This window comes from Pholis gunnellus (genome assembly GCF_910591455.1).
Source record: "Pholis gunnellus genome assembly, chromosome: 6".
NCBI classification, from domain to species: Eukaryota; Metazoa; Chordata; class Actinopteri; order Perciformes; family Pholidae; genus Pholis; species Pholis gunnellus.
Window position 1 is genome coordinate 17,757,417 of NC_136532.1, and position 22,129 is coordinate 17,779,545.

Sequence of the window (22,129 nt, forward strand, 5' to 3'; positions counted from 1 at the left end):
GTTCCCTGGGTGATAGATGTAACCCCCTCGAACCTCTGATTACCAGATTACCGCAAGTAAAATAAGAATCTATTAAACATTTAGACCTGTTGCCCTTTGAGATCGCCTCTATTTCTATCACACAGTGCTGTCAGGGGAGCTGCAGGCATGGTGGGTCTCCCAACACTGAGGAGATTTACACAGCTACAAAGTATTCTGGGCTACGCAAAGCTGTCTAGTTTGTCCCGGGAGATGCATAAAGGAGAAGTTAATTACCATGGATACAGAGTACTTTTAAGATGTAATAAAAGAGAACACACAGACAACTGTTCAGCTCCTGAAAAAAGCTGCACACTCCGAGGTGAAAGGTGATTGAATTGCAGTGGTGAAGGTGAAAGTGGAGGCAGTGAAATGATAATAGAGTGGCAGGACATTGTGGTTTGGTTTCCCTCAGTTCCATACAGAGAGGTGGAATTATCAGACCAGCAAGTCTGGGCCTAATATCCTTTTGTGCTGGCAGGGTATTGCCGAGTGAAGATTGTGGATGGAAATAATCAGCTATTTTAAAGGTCAGAGGAAGTCATAAGCACACCCAAAGTAGACTATGACACATTCTAACTGATAAGAAAGAACTGTCTGGTTAAGAAGGAATGAGGAGAGTTCACCTCGTCCCATTTATGCTATCATGATTGCTCAACTGTCAGTCAAATATATTGTGCGCATATGCAGTCAACCACAACTGTAGGAAACTCTTTGCTCTGGCTAACATACTTTGAGAGAAACAGAGTAATGCACTGAAGCCTGATAGCGTTGTAATATTCGTCTTTTAAGTATTTCAGAGCAATGATACGTCGAAACCATCATAAATTGCATCATATTACACCAGCAATAACTTAACTTAGAGCATGTAGGGAAAAAGAAACAGCAAAAAACACTGACATATTATCTGATTTGAAGACATGCAGCAACATTAGCATTCGTTTGGACTTGTGTCTCTGGCCACTGGCAGAAGGGATGTTCAAGGATTCGCTCTTATTTTAGCTCTATTTTTTGGTCTCTTCGTGCTCATTCAGCTCGTTGCTACCACTGCTTCTGTAGCTTACAGTCAGTTTCTTGAGCTTTTTTAAAATTACATTTAAGGAATATTTTTACATTTTGGGCTGCCTGGCAACCAGACTCCAGGAAGTTTCTGCTCCCAGGTGATGATTAGTGTGGCACATAAAACCCGCCGTAAAAAGACAAATTTCACACTTTTGTTTTTGTACAAACAAGATATGACGTGTTAATTAGCGAGCTTTGGAGGAGGCGGCAAGATTTAGTAACCATTGGACAGAGCCAGTGCTAATTGTTTTTGTGCTAAGCTAAGCTAAGCTAACTGGCTGCTGTTTGAAGCTTCATATTCAATGGACAGATATTAGAGCTGTATCACTTTATTAATCTAACCATTCGACTATAAAAAACAACAACCAAAGGTCGATACCAATTAAAAAAAAACACCCTTTATGTCTCATTCCATTGGCTTTATTAAATTGTCTATGTCTCGTTATAGAAAGGGGCTAACATTGCTTTCAGTAGAGTTTAGGCAGAAAAATAAAGGATGTGTCATTTGCGACTAGACTAGTGACTTACAGCACTCTGGACTACAGGAAGGTCACCCTTTGCCATCCCTCTGGGCATCAGTCTTGAAAACAGAGTGACGGCCCCAGAGAGGCTGATAAGTAAATACAGTTTTAATGGGCTGTGAATGGCTAGTGGTAATCTGTGCAGGCGACGAGTGGGCAAGGCGCAGAGGGCGACGGGGCATTCTGCAGCGGTTATTATTAATGCTGTCATACATCAGATAGGCCAGGGTAGGAAAATGAAAGGTGGTGATGAATTTGGGCCTCCTGTCTACCAACTGACTGGAGGACAAGGTACTGAGGCTGGTTAAGGTCATAGATGAAGGATACCAACCCAAAAGGAGACACAGGGGACGATTCATCATAGAGGATAGGTATATATACCCCAGGGACCCACAGGACTGAAGGTCATGGGGTGACAGTTGGAAAGTTCAAAAAAACGCCCTGTAGTGTGTTTCTATTCACCCATATGGTATTCTTAACAGCTTAATATCTTAATATATATACTAAATTTACCAGGAATTGTTTATCAGAAAATCTTTGCTCTTGTAGAAAACTAAACTTGCAAACATTCAAAAGTAAAATCTGGCGACCGATGTCTGAAAGTGTAGATGCAATGTGTTGTATGTTCGTGCGTCTGACATTTACGTCTTCGGCCTATTTTCAAGGTGTGAAAGCTTCCAGATCTTTTTTCAGACATCAAAGACTTGATATTCTTCAGACATCAAAGTCTTACGACCTGTCCTCAGAGAGGTCTGCGGATCTAAACGTTGAGCGTGTCAAGACACCGTCCTACATTTCTCTTTAAATATTGCCTACAACTGCTCTACCTGTTTTTAAAACTTCCATTTGTTCCTAATCTAATGTTTACTTCATCATCTTCATGAGGGAGATGGATGGTGTGTGAGTTTTCACAGCAGCCAAGGAAATGGACTTACCATGTGCAGGACTAACAGGGCTTCAGCTACTTCTTTTTAATGACTTGCAGCTACACAGGCGATGTAACCCAAGCCATTCTGGCTCTGTCTGGTGCTCTCTCTGATTTCCAGCTATTGAATGGACCACAGTGTAGTGTTGGCTTCAAGGGATTTGTTTGAGTGTTAGGGTATAGGCCTACTTTTGGACAGCTACCAGCCTTTTTGTGTGAGTGATGTTCCAGCTCAACCATTACAGCTAGAGAAGTGACTGCTCTACATCAACACTTTTGTCCTCCCCCCCCCCACCTCCCCACACCTCTAATGCTTCTTGCAGCTGTACAAGAGTGGATTAGTTTCCACGATCAAATTGCACACATTTGGGTGGAAGCAAAAGCCTGGCTCCTTAAGGAGCAAATGGAATTTGAAGTCAACTAGAAAGGATACTTTAAATAAGGACAGATGCAGTGGCTGTAACTAAAAGGTTTTCAAACCTGCTCTTACCTTCAAAAACATCTTTACAACAACTAAAGGGAGTAGTATTCACACACTATTTGAGTGAATGTAAGTAGTACCATGGTGATTTCTTTTCACTGTTTGACAGCCCTTTTTAGACATAACTGCTGCACAGAATCAAAGTATAGGTTGTGATACCACTTTTAGGCCACATCTTGCTTTACAGATGATGCTGTGATAAACTGACTGCAAGCTGTAAGCATGCAAACTAAAATATATAAAATTGGTGTTTTTGCCTTATTAAGCAGTGTGTGGGGCGTACGTGTAGTCAGAAGATGTATTTTTTTTTATCTCCACATAAAGTATTATTACATTGTACACATCATTTTAGTTTTAAAATAGTTAGGTTAGTATTTGTCGCCTTCAGTGTGTGATTAATTTGTGATTAATAAACATTGTCTTCCTTTGTAAAATCATACTTACATTAATTACATCTCAGAACAGCATGAGCATCTTTCCCACGATCAAAGTACAAACCAACGGAATGTTAGGTCCTCACTTACAGTGATCACAGCATGGTAGACAAGCAAAGACAAACACTCATGAAAAGAATGATTAGACTGCTGGGTGACTCATCCGATATTCCCATATTTAGCGTTCATGGATCTTTAATTATCTTTACTTCACAACACCATCTGGCCTGCCCAGAAAAAAAATCTGGCTCACGGTCTAATCAATTACCAGATTACAGTAATAAACCATATTTAATTTGATTATCCCGTCTGAGGTTGTTTTAATCCTGAAGAATCCATCGGAGGCAACAATTACCTTGTAGAGTCACAGCAAATTCTTTCATACATGACCATTTCATGTCATGTATGACGTTGCATCAGAGATTATATGGCCATAGAGCCATAGTTTGCTGATGGCAGTATGCTATTACCCATCTTACATGTTTGGTAGACGATGTTACCTTATAGAAAGAGCTTGTAATGTCCAGGTAGTCTGCTAGAACATACCATAGGCCGCTATACACATATTCGAGATGCATGCTGGGATAGAGCATAAGTCTCTTATGGCCTTGAATAGGAATGGGAATGGGAAATAAAATGAACGAAGAAGTCAAAATGCAACAAGGACACTAGAAACTCACAGTGGAGCACCACCACACATCAAATAGGTGATTTTCTCGCTGTAAATCTCTTTAATCACTGGTTTCTAATTGGATCTTTATGGTGCCCCACAGTAGGTGTCCAGTGCCTTCTGTCCTCCTTCACACCTGAGCAGCTCTGTTCAGTTCAGCTCCCGTGCCACACGGGGTCACTAGTGCATGCTGAGTGGCGCAATCATGCAATGGATTGGACATGTTCGATAACAACTTTTTCAAGTCATTCTTTTTTGTCCACAGAGGGCAACGGCGTCGGTGGGAAAGTGTAAGGCATTTATTAATAAGGAAGAATATATAAGATTTAGGTTAAACTGTCCTCTCTGAAGAAGAGCTGCCCTTAGGGGAGATGCCTTTTGGGTTGAATGTGAATTAAGTTGGTCAGCAGTGATTAATATAAATACGTATGTGTATTCTCACCACTACCTGTGAACAATGGTGTGTTGCTGGAGCGCCACACGCCTCCCCATGTGTGCTATAGTGTCAGTTATTGTCACAGCTCTCGGCTTTCTTCTCCTCTCCCTCTCGACGCGCATTGGACGGCTGACTGTGCGTAAGCTCCACTGAAACTGTAGCCTATTGCCTGTCTACATAAACATCGAAAGATGAAGGCTTGAAAGCGGACTTTCGCAGGTTATTTGAAGCACTCGGTGCCAAAGTGTAATTAGAAGTGGCAGTTCTGAACATTTGGCTCCGGGATCAGAGCTCCGCGCGCTCTGCTGCGGGCTGCTGGAGTTGCGCTCAGGACTTGCCTGGGTGTGGATGTATGCTGACCTGTGTGGCAATTTAAACTTCTTTACTTCTATATATTATACCATACATGGTGCCGAGTGGGAGCTGCTTCTGTTCGTCCCCAAGTGTCGTACTTTACGCACTGCATAGCAGCCAACTTCAAGTAGCTGGTAATGCGGAGGAAACAGAGCAGACAAACTGACCAACCGAGGACAAGGGATTGAAACGTTTTCACTTCGGCTGTTTTTTTTGGAGAGAATTGTTTTTAGAGAATCATTGTGAAGATGTGTAACAACAGACGTCTCGCACCGGCCATTCTACCAGGCGTCAAAGCGTCTTTCTCTTCCAAAAAATGCTTCAAAGAGTAATGCAAAGCTGCGCGCAAGTTTCTTCTCTTCAGTTCTTGAATTTTCCAGACGAAAACAACTAGATAAGACGCAAGTGAAGAGGCTTTCGCTTTAATTTCTCGCACGCACTGTGCTTTGTTAGCATTTGCAAATGACTGGATAAAGCATGAGACATTTTTTTTTACCAGAAAATATGATTTTTCAGTTTTTACTAATGATGCAGCAAGAAGGACTTTTGTCTTTGAATTAAGCCATTTAGGCTTCCATCTATTTTTGGGGGGGAATTCGTGTTTGCTCAACGACTTCAAGAAACATGTTGCATATCCTCGCACTTCAGTCGGCGGTGTTACTTTTTGGAGGTAAGCACACTATCATTCATTGTTCCCTCCTATTCCATTGTTTCAACTGATATGTGTTTTTCTAACAAAGAATATGGAGCCAGACTTGAAGAAGTTAAACAGAAACTGTCGCCAACACATATGACGAGTTCAAGCCAGGTATTTGGGACAAATGCTACGTGAAAACACAGGGGGACACACCACTGTGTGGGTGTCAATCTGCTCTAATTCAAATCTGAATATATGAGCCACCTGGTGTTATTGTGCTTGATATCTAATTAAGTTATACTCCATGACAAAAATTAGAGTCCGTATCTGTTCAGATATGCATTATGTATGATGAAGAACCCACTGCACCTGTACAACATACCCAGAGCAGCTCTGGCCTTAAATAACATTTATCTCATGAATATTTCAATATGACAGGGATTCTCTTGTGCAACAGAGGCATTGTGGCTTTATTACCTCTTGGCTTGTCAGGTTATAACATCAAAATTCATCTCACAGCCCATAATCATTTTATGGGAAAAGTTACAGAGACCTGCAGTGGTGAGATATCAAATCACAACAGGACACAAGCAATGATACTCACTGTGTATTGTGGACATATAGTTGCAGGACATTTTCTCTATCTATCTGACTTCTTGCTAAAACAGTGATAATGTAAATGTGCCCATCAGTCGTTAAGTGCCACAAGGAGGAGAGCGGCATTTACTTTAGCTGTTTTACAGCCAGAATTTACGGATCTGGGGGCCACTGGTGGTCTGGCAAATGATTCCCATCTGTCTGTCTGTGGGAAAGGGGTTTAACCAAAAATGATGTTTGTAAACATTATGCCTTTAGGTTTAGATTCTTTGTCAGTTTTGCAGCTGCAAATAATCAATTTAAAATCAACCGCAGTGAAAAACATCTTTCTTATTCACACCGTATCATGTTTGCCTCTTTTTTGGCCTTAAGCACAATAATCACGATCTGATTACATTCATGTAAAAGCCCACACAAAGAAACACCTACATTGATTTCCATATAGAATTTAGAGGTCGTGCATTTCCAGAAAGTTGATGCTTAAGTTGATGCTCAGCACGCCTACTGTGCACATACACCTTGATTGTGCTTCTTTCTCACCGCTCAGAGGATGGCTCCTTTTTGACAGCACCTCTATCATGAGTGCTGACTCACTGGCTGGAAGTGCACAGTAATGATGTTTGCCATATGCAAAGGTCTTCTCAGTAACCATACCCAGTATGATCCTAATTGAGCATTGTGTGTCATGAAGCTGCAGGACACAGATTCTCACTGTGAATAGTGATGGGAATTGATAACACACTCCAGGAAATGAGAGGATCAAATCCATGCTAGAAAAATGTCTGCACAGCATAATGAAGGCACAATTAGGGAGTAAAACCTTCTGGTATTCTGGTGTGACTGTGACTACACACTTAGTTTGGAAAAGCACACATTTTATCAGCACAGAGACCTGAGATATTGATTAGAAATCTCTTGAATAAAATGCCATCGTGATAAAGTAAAGATAAAGACTAAAGGTCTTTTTTTCAGTTTTCAGAGAACTGGCCTTATTTCATATATTTTAAAAAGTATGTCCTCTCTATTGATTGAACCCGCGAGGTGTGTTCCAGTGAGACACCTCGCTGGGATTCCTGAGTGGAATATCCAATCTTCCTTCTCTGCGTCTTATCCTTGAGCTTAACATGATCCAAAAGGGGATCAAGCAAGGATAGCCTTCAGTCTACATCTTTAAGTACTAAGCGCCATGCCTTCTCTTGTCCCCACTGTGTGTCTGTCCTCATGTGTTTATATCCCAGACAAAGGATTGGGCTTGTCCTGTAGAATCTTTTTTTGGAACACCAACATTATACCAACCCAGCAGAGATTCTTCGGCTTTTTCTCAGCGGAGAGTTTTTATCTGTAATTGTCCTCTGAAAGATCCACTGCTGTGGTCCTGCGCCCCAGCGCCGTGGCACACATCCAGCTCCTCTTCTCTTGCCCCTGGCAGTCTTTTAAGCCTTGCAGCTCATGTCCTTGAGCAAGCAAGGACCAAGAAATGAGAGAGAGGATTGACATGGGCTACTGCAGGCAAAATGGTTTGTTCTCACTGGAAAAAAGAAAAAATACGACATAAATCAATGGACCAAAAGTCATCTGTATGAGATGTTGAGTTTAAAATCTCGACGGTGCAAAAACATAACTTCTAGCTGAGAGAGCACACGATACGAACAGACTGTTTAGCATACTGTCACGTTTGTGTTTCTTTTGTTTACGTTGCAATGTGGCTTTAAACTAACAGCTGTTTTTTGTTGAGTTAAAGATAACCACAAGGTCTAATTTTGGCTTCTGGTGGACATTTTCATTCTGACCTTACTCCTCGTCGAAGTGTTTTATAGCAATGGAACATTTCTCATTGAGAACCACTAATCCTAAATTCAGTTTCAAACCATTAACAGATTATCAATTACATTTGAATAAGTAGCATATGGTCATTAAGTTGTAAATGAGTCTCTGTCTTAAGTGAGCTTGCATTAGATAAAGACCTGTAATATAATTGTTCCTGTTATTTGGCATTAGCTCGGTAATGTTCACGGTTTGTTTACAGATCGGAGAACATGAAAAGAACAAAGGTAATCCATGGCTTGGTGGTATTGTTATCAAGGCTATTTTACAGCTACGATTTGAGCACACTGTGGTGCACTTTTTAGATTTGTGAGGGAGGACACTGATAAAAAGAGGCAGATTTTTCCCTTCTCTCAAATCCAATTTTGGTGTGGCTTGGGTGTTTTCCGCAGTTCTCTTCATGAAAGGAGAAAAGAAAAGAGAATCACAGTAGCAGCCCGGCGTAAGCAGGGTTTGGACTTCTCTACCGTGTGATTATCAACCATCACAAATGTTCTACGCCATTGATTTGTGTGTCAAATTAAGCACCTTTGTTTGTCTAATGACCGTAAACACACTGAGTAGGTGGACTCTCAAGGAAATCTCTTGTATTGCTCTTTTACGCTCATAGTACTTAAAGTGTGTGTGTGGGAGGCGTACATTGTAGCTTTGAGCACTTTTGAGCACTGAGTCAAACAAGGTTTTCTTTACCCCCATAAATTCATCTATCATCAGTAAAATGTCCTATAATATTCCCACAAAGCACATCTGCCTTGTGTTAATTGGCTCTTTATAACTTCCGTGATCTCACATTCAATTTAATCAGGTTTCATGATTATGGAAGGGGAATGGAGGAAATCTGTGTAAAAGCTTTACACAACTATCCCCTGATGAGAGAAAGCACAAACACTGCAACATGCTGATGCAGTGTTTGTGCTTTCTCTCATCAGGGGATAGTTGTGTCTGAATAGAGGACTTCCCCCTCATAAATCTGTCTGGGAGTTCACAGCCAGACTGTGTGCTTCAGTCGGCTGCGTCAATGTGGTGCAAAACACCAGAGACCACCAGTTTGTGTCAGACTGCAGGCTGTGTCAAACTCACACTCTAATGTAACTTCACTGCTGATCATGCACTCAGGCTGCGCTTAAAAATTACAATTTAGAATTGCTAGGTATCAGATTTAGAACTCATGATTTAAGAAAATGTGTCTTGTGTGGTAGAATAAAAAGTCACTTCTGTAAGATGATAACATCAGCATGCTAACATGCTCACAATAAAAATGCTACCATGCTGATGTTTATTAGGCAATGCTTACCGTGTTCATCATCTAAGTTTAGCATGTGTTAGAATGCTAAGATTGACCAATTAACACTAAACACAAAGAACAACTGAGGGTGATGTTGGGACATTAGGTTTGCAGACATTTGGTCGTAAACCAAAGTATTGCACAACTCAATATTTTGACTTGATGGTGGCGCCAGTTGTAAAGACATGGGGCCGCCAAAATTGTTATAATTCACTGTCTGGGCAACACAAATAACACGCACCAAATTAAATGCCAACAAAAGTTGTTTTGAGATAGTCCACTGAAAACCTAAAATGTCAGCCTCATGGTGGCGCTAGAGGAAAAGTATCATTAGGATTCATCCTCTGGGGACCAGGACAAATTTGTTCCCGGACAAATTCCCGAGCGTGGCTTAATCTCTTACTCAGAAGTCGCTAAACAGATCACATTTAAGTAACAATTGTTTTTGCAGAATTAGACTGAATTGAATAATGATGAATATATATATAAGTATGTTTAAAATTGTAATTTGTTTCCCTAATACTAAACAGCTTAGTGTAAAAGACCCTGGTTTGCAGTTTATTAATAATGGTAAAAAGCATATGCCTTGATGTTTTCTTCTAATCACTTAGTTTGCTTTGTGGGCATTCATACAAACCCAGCTAAACTATAAAGGACATTTTCTCCCCTACACACTGCTCAGACATCTTAACAGTGTGTTGAGATACGATGCTTTATTTCTTGCAAATAATGTCCCTGAAAAACACCTACACATGTGCTGTCTTTATGTTGTAACCTGTATCTTTACTGTTTTTGTACTGCTTTGAATAACAGTTCAACATTTTCATTCTTCATGAAAGAGGGAGAAAATACATGTGTGCTGTTTATTGCAATGTAAAAGCTATTAAATCATAGGATATGAGAAAAAAACACAGAAGTAATAAAAGGATTATGTTTTTATTTCTTCAATAGATTAATAAAATGTCATTAGCCTGGGAGCTTTCTCTAAAAAAAAAAGAAAAACACTTCTAGGATAGCATCCTACAATATCAGATATTAATGTAATATATTCTGCATCAAGGCTTACCGTAAACAAAATGAATAAACCCAATAACTTCATTTCCTTGTACTGTAATTGTGGGGCTTCAGTGCATGCACAGATGTGAACAGGAGGAAAATTAACATCAACATTTATGCTGAATTAAATATAATAATATTTAATATTAATATTATATAAAATCACACAGTGTAAAAAACATTTTGTATAAGGCATACTGAGGCATATTTTTACTGTATTTCCAGCCATTTATAGCGTTTATAGAGTTTTATGTGCTGTTTCTTGGCAGAGGCTTGCTTCCTTCCTGTCAGCGGAGATGCATCCATAACTCGATTGGTTATGCATTTTTGATTTGAATAATCACAGGCAGGTGGCTGGACAATAGGCTGTCACTACATCTGAGAGAGAGGAGCACATGGTTGTGTGCGGAGCTGTCGCTGTCTATCGGAGGCATCAGAGCTTAATGCATTGGAGGCAATGATCTGACTGGTACATATTGTCAAGGCCCATTGACTTCTTTGTGGTGTGGCTGATTGATTGTTGAGATTATGTTAAAACGGGAGCCGTGCCGCTCTTTGTGACTCAAAGTCGTGCGCTCATGCTGAACAGCAGCCTTAAAACTACCATTGAATTTTAATTTTGAAATATTAGTTTTATAATTTGAACAGTCCATTCTGTCTGCTGCAGCTGGAACAAGGCTGGAGAGGTGCCCTCTCGTCTATGACAGAAAACCAATGTGCAGCTGCATGAGGAATGACTTATGGTAGATGGAAAGATGCCTCTGACACAGCACATTTTATAATTTGAAACAAACAGCATTATGAGAACATAAAGCTCTTTTGGATATAAAAATACATCAGTGTATGAAATCAACATATCTATTGTCAGTGAAGCAGCTCTGGGCTTTACATCAGCGTGGCATCACAGATTTAAATTTCAGCTCTGTGGTAGCTCAGTTTGACTCAGTCTCTGTTCAAAATATTGTTATCGGAATGATCACACATACATGCTTAGTTTGTATGTTCAGTACCAACAGTGGTGTCTAACAACTGCTTTATTAGTATCAATTAACATTTCTGTTCTAATATTGCTTTGCAGGAACTAAGTATCAGGATTTAATTGAAATGAGTATACAGCAGCTGAAAATATTAGAAAATATAAATATTTGATTTAAGTTCAGGGAACTTGACTTTTTTTTTAAATTTGCAAATTAAGTTGACTGAATATATAATTTTGACTTCATATTTACTTAGAAAAATATTACCATTACATAAATATTTTTAGGTAATCAATTACGTCAAACATTTTGAGTACTGCGCACTTTTAACTGTGCACTCGGTTTTACAGTGTAGGTGTGTTTTGGGCGCATCGAGCCAGAAACAGTCCTATGCAGCCACCACTGGAAGCAAATTAATAATATTAGTGTAGCCTAATGTGTATCTGCTAATGTGCAGAAATACTGGTTTTAAACAGAATCAATTGAAATGCAAAAAAAAGCTGTGCTGCCTTCAAATGTTGATTTAGAATCCGAATGTCAACTTTATGAATGATACTTTAAAGCTTCCAACTTTTAAGTACAGACGGAGTATTGTCTTATATTGATGAGTTTCATAATACTGATTAGGAGGGTACTCCATTTGCTGTCCATTGAGACGGGGTGCTGAATCCGGAGGCTGCATTACTCACCAGCTGTCAGCCAGGCCATGGCGGAGAGGCCGTGTGTGAAGCTTTGTTTATACTCACTCGCGAGGTACTGTGGCGCAGGCCTCCACAGATGGCGCGCGAGCTACGAGCTACGAGCACGCACAAACGCATTTATGCTCAGCGCGTTGTTCGTTGCAGAATTTTCTGAAGCACCAGAGAGCATACAGACAAAATATTCTATGAAGAAGCAAGAAGTCAATATGTTACCGGCAAAATGCCATAAACCTAACTGGTCAATGCCGGGGAGAAATTAACTGTAAACTTAAAAGTGAGCTGGCGGCTAGCAGCCAATGATGCTAAAAGCACCATTGACTTTAGAGCAGGTTTTTATTTGTCAGTTGTGCAAATGAATACACCTCATTTTAAGACCAACACACTGGCGCACAGATGCATGCAGGTACATACTGACACAATTTGCGTGCTGGGCATGGTAATGACAACTGTATCAGTCTGAAACTAGCAATGACAGTTTGCACTGCGCTGTGTGTCAAGACACCAGTAAATGTAAGTTGATTACTCACTCTCCTTTTAATTGTTTTGGCCTCCAAAAACTCCTGAGGGAAATATCTTGCTCTTTACCTGTTAAAATGCTCCACTATGTTCATTAGCCAGTTGCTAGCTTTGTTTATCTGCTGTTTTGTGCTTGGCAGGTTGCGGACACTGGGTTTATCCTTGAAAACAGCTGCGATCGACTGCAAACACAGTAGATGAGATTGAATTAAAATAGTAAAGTGAAAAAACTCTCTGAGGGGAGCAGAGTCTGTTGGGTTTGTCACCATTAGAAATCTCTTAGAGATAGTAATTATCCGTTGTTAATATAAAAATATTTTGATAACTACATTTAAGAGATCCCTTTCCAAAATGTTTGCTCATGTTGTGTGTTTATAAAGACAACATAAATGATTCGCTGACAAACTGCAATGTACATATACAGTGCATAGAATGACTATATGTGGTGTTTTATTACACATAGGCATTCATCAATATCAGCATTCAAGTTGGGGTGAAAGAAAGTCAAAGAATCCCTTTCAAATGTAAGGTGTTGATCATGGGATGTGATGATTATTTGCTGCCTTGATTTTTAAAGCCGATACCCAACAGAGACACTTCTATAGAACAATTATTTGTCCATTCACTACAACTCAACTAAATGTAAATGACCCGAAGAACGCTCTGACCATTGGTGTGATGGTACTTGGTGTAATTGGAATGCCAGTGTATGTATGTGTCCCCAATCTGTCTTGACACAATCGCCGGTTCCTAATCAGTGTGAAAGTAATGGCCACCTCAGAGTACAATCAGTGTACAAGTTAGTCAGCAGTGGCTCTAACTGTATGAACTCCCTCAAGTGAACTCACTGAGTCAGCCCTCTTACGCACTTTAACTTTCTGGGTCTAAAAAGCATTGTCCTTATATATCCTGATCTTCTACCATATGTGTAGCAAGGATTTCACGCTGTCATCTTGCCCTGGCTGTCCGGCAGCCTGCAGTCCTCGGTTTTTGGCAGCTTGGAGCGTCGATGCTTCTTTGTTTCTCTCATCCTGGGGTACACTGAGCTGATGACGCGGGAGGATTAGATTTGTCCAGTCACAACATAGACAGCGTGGCAATAGTGAATCATTGGCCCTGTGGTGCCCAGTGGTGTCGCACAGGCCAGGAGGGGCAGCGCTGGCAGTTAGCAGACCCTGTCGCAGCGCGTTCTGAACGACAATCTGCTCCTGCAGATTCTCCTCTTAACCCCCGAGGCCTTCAATTTCACACAAATTGAAAAAAGCCACACCATGCTGAGACAGAATGACCCCAATGATAATGAAGGGTTAGCTTAAAAAATATTAAAGTTGAATTCAAATTGGGAAATAAAATTGATGTTAATGCAACACTGAATGCTGTCTTTCCCAATTGCCTGGGATTAGAATTTGGATTAGTATATTATATCATAATTATTTCTATCATACTAGTGTCATGGCTTTATGGATGACAATGTTGGTCGGCCTGTTTCTCTGTTACCACTTTGGCCCAGACTGAAATATGTCATCACATTTTGCACAGATATTAATGGTCCCCAGAGGATGAATCCTAATGACTTATGTGTAGGGATGGGTATCGTTAGGATTTTATCGATATCAGATCTTAATGATTCTGCTTATCGGTTTGGTTTCCTAGCGATGCCCTTATCGAAGCCTTATAGCCTTTAGAATACATTCGCAGTTAAACAATTAGCTAAGTGATGAGCTTTCATTTATTAACCTATTCTTATGATCAAACTCCGTATGGCATCGCTAACGTTACCTGCAGTGGACGAGGATAGACGTCTGCTCGCCGAACGGTCGAAAACTGAGCATGTGAGCAGTTTAATGTTCTGCTTGTTCGCCAAATGTTTTTCATAAATTGCTAGTATTACCTCCCTTACTTGTAAGACTTTTATTGCATTTGAGACAACGAGAGTTATCAGCATCTACTCGAGTGTAGCCACACGTTGGATCTTTTTCTTCTCTCTGCCATGATGTGTGTTTCACGCTGTACTAAGTGAAAGTCGGTGTGTGTGTCAAAGTAAAGCACAACTTCGCCCCTCGTGCAAAGACAGGCACAGAGACAGAGAGAGGAGGCTTGAGATGCTGCTATTTTTCACTTTGTAACTTCTAAAGTACCGATAGCAGAACTGTTAACTCCAGACCTTATAAATACCTTGGGTTTTTACTAACTTGGAACCGATTGCCGTTTAGAATTGAGTTTTGGGGGTATCCCTACTCATGTGATCCCTCTGAGTGAAATGTTTCAACAACTACTGGATGGATTGCCATGAAATTTGGTACAGAAATTCATGTTGTCCCTCAGGCTGATTTACACTCACTTTTCATAGAGCCATGATCAGGTAAACATTTTAATTCTAATACTTTAGTTTATGACCAAGTACCTACAGATTGATACAATTGATTTTGTAAAACAAATATATTGATTGCACTTTTTTTTAAGTAAACAGACAACTGCTTTCACTTTCACATTGTGCAACATTCCTGCTAATGTACAAATCTTTGCATCAAAATGACACTTAAATTTACCAAAATTCAGTGGTTTTTTTGGAAAAAAGAGTGATATGCAGTATGTTACTCTTCTACTCTGGACTGCATCCGAAATGTGCGTACACAGTGGCATTACAGCTCCCCAAAAGTAAGAACTAAGAAAATAATTAAAGAGAACCCCGGGTTCTGGGTTAAAAGTTCAGAAATGTAGGCTGGATGCAGATCATTGACTGTGTTGAAGGTGCTGATTAAAACCTTATAATTGACTCTGACCTTTATTGGCAGGCAGTGGAGGGAGGCTAATATGGTGGTCGACTTTGCATCCATTAAAAGCTTAGCAGAATGTTTTCTACAGCAGTAAAAATAATATGGACTTAAACATGCAGCATAGAAGTATCCTTTAAGTACCATGTGGCCAAACAATTATTAAGATTTGATTTGAATATTTTTTGGCTGTGAAATCTATTTGGCAGAGGGATGTGCAGAATTATGATGGAGGCCTTCAAATGATTCGCTCAGAGGAAACTAACTATTCCCCTGTATAAGCCAGAGATAAGTGCAAACAAGCAGTTGGCAAGTGCTTGCCCTGCTGGATTGCATTTGATTACTATTGCTGTCTTGTGTCATGCTGTTTTTGTGTTTTCTTGGAGAACCTTGAAGATTGTTGTGAGAATGCCCTGTAATTAGATGTTTTGGGACTAAGGCAACCGCTGAAATTGAGTGATGTAATCAGTGCTCCATCCTTAATTGCACATGTCATGTGTAGGATGGCTAATTTAGCCCGTGAGAGTGAAGAAACTGCAAGCTTTTTACCAGTTGATTAAAAAAAAAATCCTATATGGCATTTCTCTGTCCGGTTGTATTTTTTATAGCCTGTCTGGAGGGACTAAAACAAGTGTATATTGCTTTGACAGAGGATGCAACGTTTATCACACAAGCAGGACTACCTTGCATTCTTGAAGCAAGCATGACTGCTTCAACAATATCCATGCCAAAGGACAGGGGAAAGCAGAGAAAAAAGTACCGCATGATAAGGGGAAAGGACCTATAAAACAACTGAGCACGCTGCTCTTATCTGGTCTTTTCCGAGATGGAAGCCAGACTTGGTCATCTAAAGAAATATTCAGGATCTGACCTGCATGTCGACAAGGCAACTTTTGTCTGAATGGGAAATATGTCTGTAAATATACTGTGAGCTGACCAGCAGATAGAGGTGGGCTGATCTCTGAGACGGCAGTCTCCTGTGAATGAAGACAGATGAGAGGTGAAGAATCACTCTGTGATATGGCACAGAAAACATGAGCTCACCGCTGAGACAAACACTAACAGACAAAAACATAAATACAGATCCTCTCACACAAACGCATACAGAGTACATAAAACCTGAAAGTGTAGGCTATAGGAGAATTCTATCAATTATTTGATAAGAGATCAGGAGTTGCACACAATTTCACAGGAAGACCTCGGAAGTGAACTTGTGATTTATTTTTTGGTACATCTCTTCATGTTGTAAGAAATAGACTGGTTCTGTAACAACGGGGCGGCGACGATAGAACTCAATGTAGAAGAAGAATTTAATCACATTAATGTTAGTGGTCTTTACACACTCTTGGTTGGAGATTCGAATGACCGAATAAAAGCCACAAAAACAAGACTATCCTAAACTGCTCCGTGTCTGTTGTCAATTGAATCTGCTCTGAAAACTGCTAATTTGAACCCCGGTGCAGGAATTGAAATCCCCAACAAATGTAGGGCTTGATCCATTTTTTTGTCAAACCATGGTGTGATGTGAGCAACATGGACAAGTGGCAGAATTTATTGATATTGGAAATGCAAATGTGACATTTCTTCAGAAAGCTAATCCAGACAAATTCACTTCATACTCTGGAGTCTTGAGTGCAGCTCCAACTGTGTTCTTCTTTTTCTTTATTAGCTCTTTGCGGTTCAGACCACCAGAGAAAATAAATCAAGGCTTCTCGCATAGTAAAGTGTAGAACAACTTGCTGTCAGTCTTCTGAATAAGGTTTATTTTGTTTTTTCCCCTCACAGATTTTACAGTATGTAGCGCTGCTGATAAATCACCATAATCCTCCAATGAGCAAGTTAGCTGTCAGTCCATGTGACTTACTTCACGCTTGGTTTGTTTATGAATAAGGAAGTGGGAACCCTGGGTGCATGGAACTGAAATGCTGAATCCTTTAGTGTGGAGAATGGAAACCAAATTACAGTACTGCTAACAGCCCCTAAAGGCTATTGCATGTAATAAGAAATGTTCTTGCAGGTCATGCTCATGGTGTTGGATCTTCCACTTCTCAAACATGAACAGCTCTTTTAGTATTACATTTACTGAGATATCACTGTCTTGTCTTGGGCATGGTAGGCATACCGATTTTTGGCAACACTGTTAATGTGATGATGTTTTTATAGCACATTTTTCAGTGCATCACCTAATTTATGAAGGGAGGCAGCTGTGTCAAAGTTATACAGTTCGTAATATTTTACACCTGGAAGCACCATAACCTCAGCTGTCTGATAGAGGCTGAGCAGCTCCACTGCAGCAGTATAAAGTTGATAAGGAATAGGTGATAATAAACTCTCTCACCTGAGTATTTAATGGTTTTCAGAGTAATGTCAGAGCATGTCGAAGATATGTGGAGACATCCCAAAAGGCCAGAGTTCATTATTATCGGCAGTAATAGTGCTACACATCACAGTACTCCAAAACATATTTTTATATTTCAAAATTATATTTACTTTGGGCTGTGCAAGCTAGCTCTTATTACAGTGTTATGGACACCACTTTGCTGGTGTTTCAATGTTACAATGAATAGATTTTACGAATAATTTATATTTGAGATTTATTATTTGTCTCTCTACTACAATCGCATTGAGTTGTTTCCTCTTCATGACCTATTTTTCCAAGCAAGACATTGAAAACAGAGCTGGTGAAAACTCCTTTTTCTGGGCGAAATACATTGAAACCACAGAAAAATCTGCAATGAAACTTTTCTAAATCTAATCAACTAGAAGTAATGTGTCGATGAATGCAAGTCTTTAGTTTGTTTCTCTAATTCGTTTGTACATTTTAGCATTTTTGTATTGATTACATTCCCATCCCCCGTTGAGGTGAAATAATAAAGACATGTTGCAGTACTGTAGTAATGTACTGTACTACTTGCTAGCACTAATTAACAAGCTGATTTTGTTTCGCATTCTACATTGATTGGCTTCTTACTGTACCAGCAGACTAAAGTTGCACACGACACCTATAGCTGTCTTCATCGGTCACATGACCCTCACGTTGCAGCTAGGTCTAACGGCTAGCAGGATTAATTAAATGTGCCAAGATTAACTTATTTTTTCCTTTGCTTTTTCACAGCAAGAGCATGAGGCTTCATAATAATTGCTTCTTACTGTACCAGCAGACTAAAGTTGCACACGACACCTATAGCTGTCTTCATCGGTCACATGACCCTCACGTTGCAGCTAGGTCTAACGGCTAACAGGATTAATTAAATGTGCCAAGATTAACTTATGTTTTCCTTTGCTTTTTCACAGCAAGAGCATGAGGCTTCATAATAATTGCTGCCCCCCCCCCTCTCGTCTCTGCTTTTCACTGGGGTTCAGTCTAACATTAGTTAGCCAGGAAAACCTGTGGTGCTTTAACTTGGCCTATTGAGGATTAACTCAAACAGTAAGATTTGTATTGTTCTGCCTGCAGAGCAGCTCTGCATCCAAGAAATGTTTGTAGAACTAAAATTATAATTAGCTTCTGTTCCCTTAGCTATTTATTTATTTTCAACACAATGGACATTTCGCTCAACAGGAATGCTCTAGTCTTCCAGGATTCGATTCGTTTGCTGGAGTGCAGAGTGAGTTGCTGTCAGTCATTGAAATAAAATGTAGCTTGGCAGCTAGATAAGGAGGCTTTTGTAAACAAAATGTGCCCCGCCGCATTGCTAATTGGGAATATTTCTTTAAAATTAACAGAATTTGTCAGTGAGTGTGAAAGCACTTCTGATCTAGTCTGAAATAGAAACATTTCACTCCCGTTGCTTTAATAGCTTTCTTTCCCTGGCCCAAAATATATCTACATGTTCAAGGAGTTAGTTTCAAATCTGACAGATTTTAGGTTAAACTGCAGATTTACAGCCAACCCATCTAGATCTGCAAAGAAAAGCTCTTTCCAGAAGGAAACGAGACAGCGTTGGGCGGATGGATACTTCTATAGAGGGAAAGAAAACATAATATTTTTATATTTCCATGGATTTGAAAATTCTAAATATATATATAACTATTGATTGCACTGACCTTGATGTATGTATTGACGTCTACAATAACCCACTGGGGAATTACCACCCTGAACTCATCATGTTACCCAGAGAAAGACGATAGATCTTGATGAGTGCATGTGTGTAGGTGAAACGTTAAAGTCCCTATAGACTGTGTTTCTATGGATTTTTCTTTTGTCTCTTGGTACAGTTTAGTGAAGAATGGGCAGCGCTGAGTTAGAGCAGAAAGGAGAGACCTTGATCTGTTTTAAAAGGTGAAAAGACAAGTACAGAAACCCAGATGACATCTGTGCAGAGTGCAACATCAACTGTTGCTATTAGTTACTACGGCCCTAACATAATGATGATAAACACCGCGTTGGGATCTGGCAGGAGCGTGTTTGGTTTTCAGCAAGTATGAAAACTAAACGACTGATATTGATGCATCTCGCCTGGAAAGTGAATGAGAACAGGCGGCAGGACGCGTTGACAAAACACTTGACATAGACAGGAAGTCACAGAAACAGTTACTTCCTGTTATATCCGATCTGTAGGCTACTTGTAGTTTACAGACATCGTTCGGATTTATTCATGTGTGTTTGTAAATATATATTTATGTGGAAACTGGTGTGTGATCTGTATTGTATGCTATCCTTTTGTCAGCCTGTGAAACACTTTTGCTTCTCGTTTTGATATGTGTTGTATAAATAAGCTTTATTATTATCCACCACACAATATATGTTTTTAGATTAAACCTTTGTTGCACAACATGAGACTAATATCCACCAATCGAGCATTCAATATTACAATTACACCGATTATTAGGATTTTCTACAAAACGTGATGTTTGTTCTCAAAACTAAGAGCCAATCAGCTCTTTGATCAGGCGACAGCCAGGCGTTTCCCATCAGGCCCTGGGTCTTGCAGTCAGTGGAGAGCAACTGCGGTGTCTGGCTGTAAAAACTGCGGTCGCCTCGCTCTCGTGAGGTTATCGTTGCCCACGCGTGCATGACGTCAGAGCAGGTCGGGATCAAGTCGGACACAAATTTAACCGGCATGCATTGTGCGCCGATCGCTGGCGATCCATTCTGCACAGGACCGGCTTATCTCAAACGAGCCTAATGGTGGAGGAGAGAGAAAAAGACAAAGACGATGGGCGCAGTCTTGGAAGAGATTAAGCCACGGGAGACTTAACAATGACCGAGGAGAGGAAAAAAGAGAGGGGGCATGGAACAGCACTATTGCCGCAGCATGGAACAACAATATTACCACAGCAACAAACACAACAGTTATGTTACACAGCAACAACAGGTTAACGGTACGGTTAACGTAAACCAAAATAAAAAAGGTTACTCAACGCACTATGACCTATCTATGCCCAGACAAAACCTCTTACTTGAGATCGCTTGGTGGTAATTGATGTGTTCTTCTGACTTTTCCAGTGGAATTTCCCCAAATCTGGGATTGGTGGCCGTGACTATGCTCTGTCGGTAATTTAAGCGGCAAACAAATCCTCCGTATGACAGCGGGGATTTGTCCTTCTGATTTATAGGCGGAATCTCTCCTAATAGACCGGTGAGCGTACCGCTCTGTATCGGCGGGGTCGACTTGAAGAATGCCGTGATGTTCCTTCTGCAGGTTAAAGTGGGGGAGCACGGGGCAAGTTATCCACTCCTCCTTTTAGGATCCAAAACAGTCTGTTGTTCAACCAGCGAAGTTAGGTCTATTCTTCTGTTTTTTTCTATAAAGGCACCAACGTTGTTTCACCTCCTTTCATACAACTCGAGTGGCATGGGACGGTGCAGAGTGAAGGTATGCGCTGATGTTTATAGTCTCAGTGACGTCATGGCCGTATCACAGGGACTCCCTGGGGTTCCCGTGGCCACCATCCAATGAGGCACCGGTGTTGTGGTTTGAACCAAATCGCAGGGCCGTCTTTCAATCAGAGGGTTGGCGGTTCAAACCCCGGCTCCGGCGCCACTGGTTGCATGTCGCTGTGTCCTTGAGCAAGACACTTAACCCCAAAATTGCTCCCGTAGCTGTGCCTACGGTATGTTAGCATCTGAATTGTAAGTCGCTTTGGATAAAAGCGTCAGCTAAATGACTGTATGTAATGTAATCTCACACATAGGTGAGATTTTAACACCTGATGTAGGACTGCGCAAAAATATCGATATAGCTTACTATCGCAATATTTTTTTAAAGGATAGTGTATCGATACGTCCGCGACTACTATCGATACTTTTTCTTTTTTAAATCCTGTTTTAAACAGATTTAAAATGTCCTTTAAAATGCCTCGATTCCCTGCGTGTGTCAAGCAACCTTCTCTTCCACTGCTGTAACGCTAGATGTTGCTGCCTATTGCCCTCTCCCGGCCCGTCACATGATCCGGCCAAAATCACAACATGGTGTCTCACAAGCAAGCGGCCGTATACTGTCGAGCGGCGCTGTGTGATCCTGAGTCATTCTTGCCAACACATGATGGATGAAGCAGTGTAGCGTCCAGGAATTATAAAGGTGACGAAATGTGTCAAAACATTGCTCCCCCTGCAGAGAGAGTAGCCCTGACGTGCGATGTTAGACGACCAACAGGTCAGATGTTAAGATTACATCATGACACCACAGCACGATGGGAAGCATCCCACTTAATGCACTTTATTTCATATGATTTTAGTAAAAAACAAAGTATTCAGTGATACAATGAGAATACAATATGCCCTATTTTTTCATATCATTTTTTATGGCAATTGCATTTCAGTTCAGTGTGTTCTCCGCTGAGTGACTGTGCAACAAAAACACCTTATGAAGTAGTTTTGATGAAATTTGTCTGTTGAGTTATAAATATGTTACGTAC

General features: G+C 40.5%; 1 protein-coding gene across 1 annotated transcript in view; it reads left to right on the forward strand.

Moving 5' to 3' along the window:
- Nucleotides 1-5,525: 5,525 nt before the first annotated feature.
- LOC306697652 (transmembrane protein 132C) overlaps nucleotides 5,526-22,129 on the forward strand; it is a gene marked incomplete at both ends in the record, with an annotated part of 120,129 nt that continues 103,525 nt past the window's right edge. The window contains one exon of the mRNA XM_079161663.1: nucleotides 5,526-5,571. Coding sequence (XP_079017789.1) covers nucleotides 5,526-5,571 — 46 coding nt within the window. The remainder of the gene's footprint in view (nucleotides 5,572-22,129) is intronic.